The following is a 13,551-nucleotide window of genomic DNA, read 5'->3' as shown; positions in this document are numbered from 1 at the left end:
TGAGGGAGCGCCGCGCTGTCGGAGGGTCAGCGCTGAGGGAGCGCCGCACTGTCGGAGGAGCTGGGGGGGGGTTTGTGCACCAAGTGCTTCTCCGGGGACTGTAGTTGCTGAACACCGCGGACGGGATCACATTATTTTTGCGGATTCTCGGAAAGTCCAAACCGGACCCCGCACTAAAACCAACTCTCACCTTCTCATGGGAACACACTTCCGGCTGCAACCTCAAATCCTTCCCCAGACCTGCTGCACTTCCGGTCCCCTGGAAACTATCCCATAGAATAGTTCCGGGTGAAGGCCCATCTCCCGCCTGAGGACTGGAGCGGTTGCTATGGGGACCGTTGTACAGAGCGGAAGGGATCACTGAGCGGCAGAAATGATCGTGTTTTCTGATTTTATTTGACGTATTTCCCTGCCGGACGTAAAATTATTGAAAATTGGAGAAAAAGGGCTGCTTCCTTGACAATATGGCGTGATTAAGTTGGGGAATGAGTTTCTCTGCTTCCAAAATCAATTCATGGAGAGCTGACTTTAAAGGAGCAAGAACAGGATCTAAGCAAGTTTGATTGGAATGAGAGGTTTGCAGGGAGGACAGTAACTGAACGTTGGGCCATCTTAAAAGTGCAGATAATTCAGGTACAGTGAAGGTATATTTCCTCTAATGGAAGGTGTAGCACAAACAATTCCAGAGCTCCCTGGATGACAAAGGAGACTAAAAATTAACTTTAGAAAGAAAAAGTATGCTTATGACAAATATAAGGCAGAAAATACAATAGAATGAAAAGGAATACTGATCTATTTTTGGGCGGGTTAAAAACAAATATAAAATGCAAAGAGAAACTGTTGGAAAGGTTAGCAGCTAACATAAAAGGAATGGCAACGTCTTCTCTTTAAAACAAAAACTATCTTCTCATGAACCTGCTCAAAAGTAGTATTACTGTATATACCTCTGAATAAGTGGAACTTGAAACTGGGTCTCCTGGTTCAAGTAAGTGGTTAAAAGAGGAGTCAGGCTGATCAGAGACCATAAAAGGCCTTCACACATGGAGGCAGGGGCATTGTTGAAGTGTCAGATGAATATGTTGTATCTCTCTTTGTAAAACAGGAGGATGTTACCCAGGCTGTGTGATGGAGGAGAAACTATCACTGGAAGGGTTCAAGATTAATAAGAAAGAATTCTTGGATGGATTGCTGGCACTTAAAAGTTGAAAAGGTACGGGACCAGATGAGATACAGCCAAGGAATTTGAAGAAAATTAGGGTAGAAATTGCAGGGGCACTGACCACAATCTTTCAGTTTTCTCTGGACTTGGGGATACTTTTAGAAGACTGAAGAATTAAAAATGTTATGACCTTATTCAAGAAAGACTGTAAGGATAATCTCAACAAATACAGGCCGATTAATTTAACTCCACAGATGGGGAAACAGTTAGTCATGATAGAATCAAGAATCACATACAGGTTGATTAGGAAGAGTCAAAATGGCTTTCTGAGGGGGCAATCATGTTTAACAAACTTGCTGGAGGTTTTTGAAAAGCTGAAGAGAGGAACACTGTTGATGTTTTTACATCGATTTCCAGAAGGAGTCTGATACAGTACCACACGATAGATTTCTGAAGAAAGGTATGGGTCATAGTATGAAAAGGACAATAATAAGGTGAATACAACATTGGCTGAATGACAAGAAACAGAGAGCAATGGTCAATGGATATTTTTCGGCTGGAGAAGGGTTTTAGTGGAGCTCCCTTGGGGTCAGTATTGGGACCTTTGCTTTTTCTGATATATATTAATGATTGAGATCGTGATGTTCAGGAGGCAATTTCAAAGTGTGCAGATGACACATAACTTGGAAGAATTGTAAACTGTGAGGAGGGCAGTGTGAAAGACGTTGACAAATTGCTGGAGTGGGCAGATAGAAGGCACATAGGGTTTAATTCACAGAATCGAGAGGTGATGCACTTTGGTAGGAAGGACATTGAAAGACAATATAAAATAGAGAGTATGATTCTGAAATTGGTGCAGGAGCAGAGAGGCCTGGGTGTATATGTGCACGGGTCATTGAAGACAACAGGATAGATGTAGAAAGAGCAGTTGATAATGCATACAATGTCCTCAGCTTTGGTAATAGGGCGTACAGAGTACAAGAGCAAAGAGTGATGTTGAACTTGTACAAGACACTTGTTAGCCTTAACTGGAATATTGTGTACAGTTGTGGGTGCTGCATTGTAGGAAAGATGTGAATGCTTTGAAGATAGTTCAAATGCCATTTACAAGAATGGTTCTGGGAATGAGAAACTTTATTATGAGGATAGATTGAAGAGGTTGCATTCAATCTCCTTAAAGAGAATAGGGTTGAGAAGCTATTTGAAAGAGGTTTTCAAAATCATGAGTGGACTGGATGGAGTAAAGAGGGAGAAGCTATTCCTACTCATAAAAGAATCAAGAATGAGGGGGCATAGATTTGAAGTGATGTGCAAAAGAAACAATGGTGATGCAAGTATGAACATTTTTACACAGTGAGTAATTAGAGTATAGAATGCACAGCCTGGACGTGTGGTTGGAGGCAGGTTCAATTGAGGTGTTCAAGAGGACATCGGATGATTATTCAGATAGAAATAATGTGCAGGGATGTAGAGAAAAGGCAGAAGATTGGAATTAGGTGGAAGCACAATGGGCTGAATGGCCTTATTGTGAACCGTAACAGTTCTGTGATTCGGTGAATGGGCATCTGAAAGCTAGATGGTAGTTACTCTGAAACTCCAAGGAACACATTTAATCACTGTCAACAAGTCAAATCTCCAACAGTGCAGCATTCCCCCAGTTCTGACCCTCTGACAGCGCGATGCTCCCTCTGTTGACACCCTGACATTGTAGCCCTCCCTCAGTACTGACCCTGCAACAGTGCAGCACTCCCCTAGTACTAATCCTTTAACAATGCAGCACTGCCTTAGTACTGACTTCCAGTAGTGCAGCAGGCAAGTATATTGACCTGTCTGTAAATGTCGTCCTAATAATTAAAGCTTAGAAACCCATTGAATCCCTGACTTCTGAAGAAGAGTCATATTGGACTCAAAATGTTAACTTTCTCTCTGCAGATGCCTTTAGACCTGCTGAGTTTCTCCAGCAGTTTTTTTTAAAAATAGAATCCCTACAGTGTGGAAACAGGCCCTTCAGCCCAACAACTCCACACCAACCCTCAGAGCATCCCACCCAGGCCCATCCCCCTATAACCCACACATCCCTAAACACTATGGGTAACCCACCTAGCCTGCACGTCTTTGGACTGTGGAAAGAAACCGGAGCATGCAGAGGGGACCCACGCAGATAGTCAGCCAAGGGTGGAATCAAACCCAGGTCCCTGGTGCAGTGAGGCAGCAGTGCTAACCACTTAGCCATCGTATCACCCCTGCTGTGAGGCAGCAGTGCTAGTGTCTGTTTTTATTCCTGAGTTTAATGTTCTGGCTGAACCAGGGAGATATAGAGCACTGCTATTGATTTATTAGTTGATTGAAACTTTAAGCTCTCAAGGTAAATGTGTGCAGTAACTTCTGCCCACACTCTCCATATTACACAAATTATTTATTCAAGATCAGTTTAGCTCATTTACAAAACCTGAAAGTGCAGCCATCAATGGGTCTTCAAATCTTTTCCATTTTGGAGTCCCATTCATCTATTACCCTCTGTGCTCTATTCTGGCCCTGGTCTGATAGTGCCTAGACTTAAAAATTTTGTTTCCTGCGTTATCAGTGACTACACTTAAAGTGCTTCATTAGCTGGTGTTCTTTGTCAGGTGTGGACTGGTTGGTGCAAATGGGTCTTTTTTTGTTTTCAAATCTGTCTATTCCTCCCTATCTTTAATAGCCTCCAGCCGCTTAAAATACTCCGAAATTTCTGTGTTTCTCCACTTCTGATGTCTAGAGCATCCCCGATTTCCACCATCGGTGGCCGTGCCTTCACATGCCTGGACCCTAAGCTCTGTACTTCATTCCCTAAACCTCTCCACTTCTGTTTCCTTAATTAAAACCAACCTCTTTGACTAGGATTTTGGCCACGTGTTCAACCAGCTCCATTTGATTTGTTGCTGAGTTTTATCTGACAATGTTTCTGTGAAGCCTTTGGGATGAATTGTTAGTTTAAAAGTGCTATATAAATGCAGTAGGTTGATGGTTTAATATGTAGGGTAAGCCAAACCTAGTGGTTAATACAAAACCCAGCTGGGCTCTGCACCGGCAGTTGCACATTTTGAGCTGGTTAATTTCCAGCAGGATGCAAGGTCACACTGGGTTCTTCATAAACTTTATCTTAGCCAACTAGCCTCTAAGGCCTGTCATTCTAGCCAAGTCAACATTACCTATTCAAGCTATTCAGAGATATTATGGCACACTTCTAGAGCGGGTGGGACTTTGAATGCCGGCCTCTTGCTCCAGAGGCGTCACAAAAGAGTCCTATCTAGCCACGTAGGATTTGTCTCTGAGGGCAGTGAGTGTGTCTCCCAATTGGATTGAGTCTAGCTAGACAGGTTTCTTAGCTGCTTACTTTGCAGACATTTCAACACAGTATCAAGTTTCAGACATCAGCTCAATCAAAACTATGACATAAAGGGAGAATACTCGCCAGCTTAAAACGCTACTTCCTTCAGACAACGTGCATCCTGCTAAATTCCATCTGGACAAAATTCTGTTTCACAATAAAATTGGTTCTGAACAAATGATGAATTATCTGTTATTGTTCACATTGAACTGCTGCACGATTATTTTGACTTGTACAGGTGTTTCTCTCAACCATTTTTAATTAGGATTTATTACATTCCTGAAACATATTTAAAGGTTCTTAGCAATTCCAACACAGGAGGAGCAATAGTAATATCAGAAACATACTTTGTTTCCACAAAGTGGATGAAATACCTGTCAAATCTGACAAAGCTCACAATATTCCAGATTAATGCCTAAATTCAGGGCGCCAATTCCACCAATGAGGACCAATTTACCAAACACCATCTACCACCAGCCAGACCAGGTTTTGGGTTGCTCAGCAGCAAGTACTGTTCATTCTTGCTGCAGTAAAAACTGTGGAAGTCTCTGAAAGGTGCCAGAACTCCAGCTGCTCTATTTGAGAAACTGGCTTATCACCTCCAGAGTGGTACCTTTAGTCTTCTTTAATTCCTATATAATGGAGACTATATATAAAAAAAGTTGTGGTAAGGGTGATGTTTATTTAACAATGTTGCTGATTGGTTCTGCAAAGGTGTGAGTGATGAAGATGACGATTCTGAGAGAGGAAGCTGGGTTAATCCATGTTCGGAAGTAAAGAATGAAATGATAACAATGGAGTTTGTTGGTTGTAATATCCTCCAGTGCCTTGCCATAATTAAGCATGTTCATTGATTATTTTCCTTTGTGCTTCTCTCTGTACCTCAATGTATTTGTCATCTGTGGAACATCATGGGATCAAATTGCAATCCAGAGACATTGGTACAAAATCCAAGCTGACACTCAAATGCAGGACTGAAAGAGTGCTGCATCGTCTGAAGTGCTGCCTTTTTGTGAATATTAAAACAAAACAGAATGTGGCACTCATAAGAAATCTCAGTAATATTAACAAGAGAAACCATACTTTCAATTTGTAGATATTTAGACTGTAAGGAAAGGAACAGAATTAGGCTATTTGAGTCTGCTCCATCGTTTGATCATGGCTAAGATATTTCTCAACCCCTTTCTCCTGCCTTTCCCTGTAACCCTTGATCCTTTACTCATCAAGAGCCTATCTGTCTCTGTCTTAAAGACATTACTGCAGAAGGCCAAGTTATTCAGTGAGTTCCACAGATCAAATTCCTCCTCAACTCAGTTCTAAAGGGTCGCCTCTTCACTCCAAGGCTGTGCGCTCAGGTCCTACTCTCTCCTATTAGTGGAAACATCTTTTCCACGTCCACTCTACCTGTCAGTATTCTGTTGGTTTCAATGAGATCCACTCCGTCCCGCCCCCACCAACCCATTCTTCTATAGACAACAATCTCTATCAATGTCAACAAAATGAAGAAACTGGTCATTGAATTCAGGAAGTGGAGAGGAGGGCACGCTCCTTCTGTATCAATGGTGCTGAGATGGTGATGGTCAAGAGCATCGAATTTCTGGGAGTGATGATCACCAACAATCTGTCCTGATCCACCCACGTCAACATGGCGGTCAAGAAAGCGCAACAACAACTCTATTTCTTCAGGCGTCTAAGGAAATTTGGCATATCCACAAAGACTCTTACCAATTTTTATAGATGCACCATAGAAAGCATCCTATCTGGATGCAACACAGCATGGTTTGCCAATTGCTCTTCACAAGACTGCAAGAAACTACAGAGTCGAAAACACAGCCCATTCTACCACACAAAACAGCCTTCTATTCATTGACACCATCTGTACTTCCCACTGCTTCAGGAAAGCAATCAACATAATGAAAGACTCCTCCAACCCTGGTTATACTCTTGTCCACCCTCTTCCATCAGGTGGAAGATATAAAAATTTGAATACATTTTTGAACAGCTTCAAGGACAGCTTCTTCCTTGCTGTTACCCGACTGTTGAATGGACCTTCCAAATGTTAGTGTTGATCTGTCTCTCTCTCTCTGCACCTTCTCTGCAGCTGTAATACAGTATCCTGCACTCTTCTGCTACCTTGATGCACTCTGTATGGTACAATCTGCCTACAGAACACACTAAACAACACTTTTCCCTGTATCCCTCGATCCCCTACAATTTGCCTACCAACATAACAGATCCATGGTGGAAGCCATTTCCCTAGCCCTGCACTCATCGCTGGAATATCTGGACAATGAGGACACCTACATCAGACTCCTGGTCATCGACTACAGCTCCGCCTACAACACCATTATCCCCTCCAGACTGATCTCGAAACTGCGTGACCTTGGTCTCTGCTTCGCCCTCTGTAACTGGATCCTCAGCTTTCTGACCCACCGACCGCAATCAGCGAGGATAGGTAACTGCACCTCCTCCACAAAAACACTCAACACTCGAGGTCCCCAAGGATGTGTCCTCAGCCCCCTACGGTACTCCCTGTACATCCACAACTGTGTTGCCAAATTTTGAATGAATGCCATCTACAAGTTCGCTGACAGCACCACTATGGTAGGACCGATGTGTAACAATGATAGTCAGAATAGAGAAAGGAGATAGAGGGCTTGGTGACATGGTGCAATGAAAACAACCTCTCTCTCAATGTTGGCAGACCTAAAGAATGAATCATTGATTTCGGAAAGAAAGGAGGAGAACACACCCCCATCTACATCAATGGAGCTGAGGCTGAGAGGGTGGACAGCGTCAAGTTCCTCGGAGTTACAATAACTGATGACCTGTCCTGGACTTCCCACGTAGACATGACTCTTCCTCAGGAAGCTCAGGAAATGTGGAATATCCATAAGGTTCCTCACCAACTTCTACAGATACACCATTGAAAGCATACTGTCCGGGTGCATAATGGCCTGGTATGGTAAGTGCTCTGCCTAGGACCGTAAGAAACTACATACGGTGGTGTGTGCAGCTCAGACCATCGCGGAAGCCAACCTTTCATCCACAGACTCCATTTACACGGCTCATTGCTGCAGAAAATCTGCCAACATCATCAAAGATCCATTGCACCCTGATAATGCTCTCCTACAACCTCTTTCATCAGGCAGAAGATACGAAAGCTTGAACACACACATCAGCAGGTTCAGGAACAGCTTCTTCCTGGCTGTTATTAGACTGATGAATGGACTCTATAACTCAAATAAAGCTGATCTTGCCCAGTGTACGCTCTGTGCGACGTAACCTGTATGCCTTTGTCGTAAATCTTTTTTTTCACCCTATAATCTATACGTCCTTGCTATGATCTGCCTGTACTGCTCGTAAACAAGGCTTTCCACTGTACTTAGGTGCGCTTAACAATGAATAAATCAAATCAAATCAAATAAACTCCATCGAGTACAGTCTCAGAGTCCTCAATTGCTCCTCTTATGATCCTTTATCCCCAGGATCATTCTTGTAAACCACATCTAGACCACCTGTAATACCAGCACATCCTTCCTTAGATACAGGGCCCAACCTGGTCACAATATTCCAAATGTGGTCTGATCAGAGCCTTGTACAGCCTCAGCAGTACATCTCTGCTCTTGTAATCTAGCCCTTTTGAAATGAATGCTAACATTGCATTTGCTTTCCTAACTGCTAACTGAATCTGCACATTAACCTTAAGAGAATCCTTACAGTATGGAAATAGGCCATTCAACCCATTGGGTCTGCACCGACTGTCTGAAGAGCATCCCTCCCTGACCCATTCTCTTACCCTGTAACCCTTGCATTTCCCATGACTAACCCACCTAGCCTGTACAACCTGGGACACTATGGGCAATTTAGCATGGCCAGTCCACGTAACCTGCACATTTTTGGACTGTGGGAGGAAACAAGCACCCGGAGGAAACCCACGCAGACATGGGGAGAATGTAAAAACTCCACACAGACAGTCACCTGAGGGTGGAACTGGGTCCCTCCAGTTGTGAGCAGCAGTTCTAACCACTGAACCTCCGTGCTGCCAAACTAGGACTTTATGTTTCAGATTTCTGAAGCCTTTCCCCATTTAGAAAACAGTTTACAGCTCAATTCTTCCTACCAAAGTACATAACCTCACATGTTCCCATATTGTATTCCATCAGCCTCTTCTTTGCTCACTAACATAGCCTGTCCAAGTCTTTCTGCAGATTCCCTGCTCCCTTAACATTATGTGTCCCTCCACCTATCTTTGTGTCATTTGCAAACTTAGTTCCTTTATCCATATCATTAATGTATAACATGAATAGTTGTGAACCCAACACAGACCTCTGCGGAACTCCACTAGTCACCTAATACCATCCTGAAAAAAATCCTTTCTTCCCAATCTCTGCTTTCTGCCAGTCAGTCACTCTATCCATGCCAGTGCCATGCCCAAAACACCATGGGCTCTTATTTAGCAGCCTGCTATGCAACACCTTGTCAAAGGCCTTCTGGAAATCTAAATAGATCACAAAAGGATCTAACTTGCTTGTTACCTCCTCAAAGAGTTCTAACAGGGTTGTCAGCCATTAACTAATAATGAATTGTCAACCAACAATGTTGACTTGGTTACATGGCTGCAGATTCTTGATCTGTTTTAAGATCTGTTTAGATCCTTCCATAACCTGCTGCTTGGATATTTACTATGCAGGTCACCCTGAGTCACAGTTTCACTCACTACGTGCTTCCTTTGTTGTAGTATTATCTAGTGCTGCTCCTGACACACATTCTACATTGAACTCAGGCTCACTTCCTTGTGCTGATGTTCACAGATTGAGAATGTGTGTGACCATGTATGGGTTGTGGGTGGTGAACCATTAAGCCTCAACTAAATCTTCTTTACCTACAGACCACACCTAACCCTTGACTCGCGGTTTTCAATCGAAGGAAGAGCAAAGAAGTGAAATGTTGGCCACACTTCACAATGACCCAATTAAACTTGGTGAGGGGTTTAGTTTGAAACAGTTTGGAAGAGGGAGCATCATTCAGCATTGATGAGTTAACATTGGCTGCAAAGTGTGGGAAAAGCAATTAATTCATTCTTCAACACTTTTCTGTTCATTGTTTCACAGAGATAACTGAAGCGATAAACATGATGTGGAGATGCCGGGGTTGGACCGGAGTGGATAAAGTCAGAAGTCACATGACACCAGGTTATAGTTCTGAGGAAGGGTCACCAGACCCGAAAGGTTAACTCTGTTTTCTCCGTCACAGGTGCTGCCAGACCTGCTGAGCTTTTCCAGCAGCTTTGTTTTTGTTCCTGATTTACAGCGTCTGCAGTTCTTTTGGTTTTTATAGTCCTACAGGTTTATTTGAAATCAAACGCTTTCGGAGCGTTGCTGTTTCGTCAGGTGAAGTCAAATAAACCTGTTGGACTATAACCTAGTGTCGTGTGACTTCTGACTTTGAAGTGAGAAAGATTAGAAATAGTAACAACTTTAAAGAAATGGGAAGGTGTCTTTATGTTGGTGCTTTGTGTATCTCTGCTGCATGTCTGATCTGACTATGATATCTCAGCAATGTGAAGGAGAGTTGCATTTTGCCAATTACTGTCTTTCTGAGTCAGCTAATGTGTGTGAGGGATTTGAATCATAAATGAGAGTTTGTGAGTGGGCAGCAGATTGTCTTAGGGACAAAAGATGCAAATTTCTGTATGGTGGGAATCCCTTTGAAGGAAAATATATTTAATATTAATTATATAGGAACTAAAAAATGTGGCAGGATTATGTTTCAGTACAGATTGATTTATCCTTTACAAAGGTTTGAATCAATATGCTTCGTATATGCGAGAGAAGGAATGAGTGAGAAAATGGTTGGAAGTGAATCCAATGTGTGAGTGATTGAAATGGAAAGGCTGTTGTGGATGGGCAGAGGAGTGTCTGCGTGGGCTGAGGGAGGAGGCAGTACAGTTGCTGACTGGGATAATGTTAACCCTTTGTGGTTAATCACAATTGTTAAGTGCTTTTTACACAAGAATCTGTTGGATTTTGCTGTGTATTTAATTGATGATTGGTATGTTAGCTTGTCCTTTCATTATGTCTTCACCTTTACGCCATTCCTGCTTCAGTGAAACTCAGAGGAAACCTATTTCAGAGTCAGGACACCAACTTCCTCTTGAAACAGCTGTTAAAAGTCTTGAAAAGAAATTACATGGCACTAGATTTTTGAAATTGAAATCCAGTCTCTGGTTCTTTGTTGTGCTTTGGCCCCTGTGCACATGAAGATAAAACATAAAGGGGAAAAATGCACCTTTCCAGTTCAGGTGTTAATTGCTGTTGAAATGTAGAAAAGGTAATAGCCAAATTTGCACATAGCAAGCTCCCATAAATAACAATGCATTAATGATCAGAGAATCTGTTTAGACGATGTTAATTGAGGGATGAATATTAACTCTAGGACAGTAGGGAGACACACACACAGACACAGCATTCTTCTAGGAGTAGTGCCAAAGAATCTTCTATGTCAATCCAAGAGGATTTAATCTGAAAGACAGTTCCTCTGAAATGGTAGCATTTCCTCTGTGCTGGCACTATCAATTTAGACTATGTGCAAAATTTCTGGTGTTGGACTTCAAACCACAGCTTCGAATTGCAAGGTGACATTATCTTCTCTCAGGCCAACATCCCCAGCATGCAGGCACTGGTTACTGTCAATCAGCTGTGTTGGGCAGACTACATTGTCCACATACCTGACCCAAGATTTCCAAGTAAGCTGCCTGCTCCAAGCTTCATCACGGTGAGTAGTTATCAGAAGGATAGTGGACAAAGTCATCCTCAAAGCCTTCCAGAAATATTTCAATATCCTGAATGACGCATGAGAATCTCTAACTCAAGACTATCCAAACTGGAGAACAAACATCCATGAAGGTGCCTACAATCTCGAGCATCTCTGACAGGTCCAGGTGGAGGCCAAGTGCAAATAGCAGGAGGAGCCTGTGGAAATCCGAGCATCACACCCAGCCAGCTGTTCAGACACCCCCTGCTCGATATACAGCAGGGTCTGGGGATCCAGCATTGGGCTGTTCGGTCATGTCAGGACCGACAGCACCAGAGAGGGAGGAAGGCATCCTCTGTCCCAAGGGACTGCCCAGGAAGAGACCATTCCCACCCAGTGAGCCAAGGCTGACTTCTATGTGGCAATCTTCTTCACCAAGTAAACTCAGCCAGCAAAATAACCTTACCTCCATAATTAGTAGAGATCAGCCAGATTATTTGTCATTGCTGTGTGAGGGAGATTTCTGTGTGCAGATTGGCTCATTTCCAGCATTACAACATCTCAGAAATAATTAATTGGCTGTAATGTGCCATGGCCTGTGATTGTGAGAAATGCCATATACAATAAATAATTTCTCAGTTACTAGGTCAAATTTTAGCTTATGGGTTTTATCGATTAATAAGATGCAATATTGACCATGGTTCATTAAGTGGTAAGGAACAAGTTTATGCAACTGTGTTTTATTAGCCAGTGAGTTGCAGTGTCAGTTGACTAGTTATATTAGTTTAATTCACAGTGGTTAGCTGGATTGTAATAGTTAGCATGGTACTACTACTAGTTACTCAGGAGCTGTGTTAGCTGGGTTGTATTGGATAATAGGGTTGCATACTAATTATTTGGAATATATCAGTATGCCTGGTTAGTGTTGGCGGGGTTCTATATGAATAATGTGGAAATTAACTGGAGTTAATTATTTATTGGGGGCTGTACTAGTTAGTGAGACGCATTAGTTAGTGAGATGCAGTGTATAATTGGCGTCTATTAGTTAATAATGTTTTGATGTTGGTTGTAATAGTGATTGAGTTGTAATTAGTTGGGTTGTATAATTCGTGACTGAGCAATAGTTAGTTGGTGACACTAGTTTGTGAACTACAGTTATAGTTAGACTGGTTATACTAGTTAATGAGCTGAAGTACATGTTAGTGGGATGCAGTGTAAGTTAGATGGGTTATATTAAATATTAAGGTAGAGAGATTAATTTGGCTGGTAAATCTGATAAGGTGCAGTGAAAGCTAGAAGGGTTACACTAGTTAGTGAGGAGGAGTAAATGTGGACTGTTCCAGTCAGTAAGATGGAGTGACATTTAGATGGATTGTTCTATTAATACAGTAGAATTGTAGCTGGTTGGATTTTACTAGTTAGTAATAGAGTGATGGATAGTTTAGATGTACTAGTTAGTGATGTAACAATGGTTAATTGGATTCCAGTGATTTGTGAGGTGTACTTGTGGTTACAAAAACAGAAATTGCTGGAAAAACTCAGCAGATGTGGCAGCATCTGTGGAGAGAAATCAGAGCTAACATTTCGAGTCTAGTGACCCTTCCTCAGAACTGATAATGGTTAAGCAAAGGTTGGTCTTTCAGTTTTTGTTTTAGTTGGTATATATGGTGAAGATGGGGTGGGGAGAGGACGAAAATAAACAGTAAGTGGAGATGGAGCCCAGAGAGCAAGAGAACAGCGGCTGGGCAGACAAAGGAATGGATAAAGGTTAGCCTGGGCACCATCAATGGCTGACAATGGATTGTTTGTGGTAGCAGCCCATGTGATGATAAGGCCTGGTGTGTGGGTGGTGAGTGTTAGAGTAAGGACGTGGGAGAAGGTGCTCAGACCGTAAAATTATTGAACTCGATATTCAGTCCAGAAGGCTGCAGGGTACCCAAGAGGAAAATGGGGTGTTGCAGCAAGCCCGAGACAGAAATGTTGGCCAGGGAACACGGTGATCTGTTGACTTGGCAGGCACCTGGAAGCTTAGGGTCATTTTTGCAGACCAAACGTAGGTGTTCTGCAAAGCAGTTGCACAGTCTGTGTTCCATCTCCCCAGTGCACAGCAGACTACATTGTGAGCAGTGGTACAGTAAACTTGAGTGAAGTGCAGGTAAATCCCTGTTTCCCCTAGGGCATGTGTTTGGGACCTTGGATAGTGAAGAGGGAGGAAGTAAACAGAAGTAAGCATAAAAACCAAAAGAACTGCGGATGCTGTAAATCAGGA

The 13,551-nt window shown here is 42.7% G+C and overlaps 2 protein-coding genes across 4 annotated transcripts in view; one reads left to right on the top strand and one right to left on the bottom strand.

The window, feature by feature from the left end:
- LOC109917586 (RNA guanine-N7 methyltransferase activating subunit-like) overlaps nt 1-311 on the bottom strand; it is a 15,469-nt gene extending 15,158 nt beyond the window's left edge. The window contains exon 1 of one of the 2 annotated variants that reach the window (XM_048615840.1): nt 191-311. In XM_048615840.1, the coding sequence (XP_048471797.1) occupies nt 191-198 (8 nt within the window). In that variant the 5' untranslated portion in view covers nt 199-311. The remainder of the gene's footprint in view (nt 1-190) is intronic. The other variant, XM_020517425.2, reaches the window with a different exon arrangement.
- Nucleotides 294-13,551, top strand: part of homer2 (homer scaffold protein 2) — a 59,440-nt gene continuing 46,182 nt past the window's right edge. Inside the window, exons 1-2 of one of the 2 annotated variants that reach the window (XM_048615838.1) lie at nt 294-633; nt 1,103-1,210. In XM_048615838.1, coding sequence (XP_048471795.1) covers nt 1,181-1,210 — 30 coding nt within the window. In that variant the 5' untranslated portion in view covers nt 294-633; nt 1,103-1,180. Of the gene's footprint in view, nt 634-1,102; nt 1,211-13,551 lie in introns of those variants that run through there. The other variant, XM_048615839.1, reaches the window with a different exon arrangement.

The sequence above is a fragment of the Rhincodon typus genome, chromosome 33 (assembly GCF_021869965.1).
Source record: "Rhincodon typus isolate 14 chromosome 33, sRhiTyp1.1, whole genome shotgun sequence".
Taxonomy (NCBI): domain Eukaryota; kingdom Metazoa; phylum Chordata; class Chondrichthyes; order Orectolobiformes; family Rhincodontidae; genus Rhincodon; species Rhincodon typus.
The sequence above is the reverse complement of the archived record's forward strand: the minus strand, read 5'-3'. Positions and strand labels throughout refer to the sequence as shown.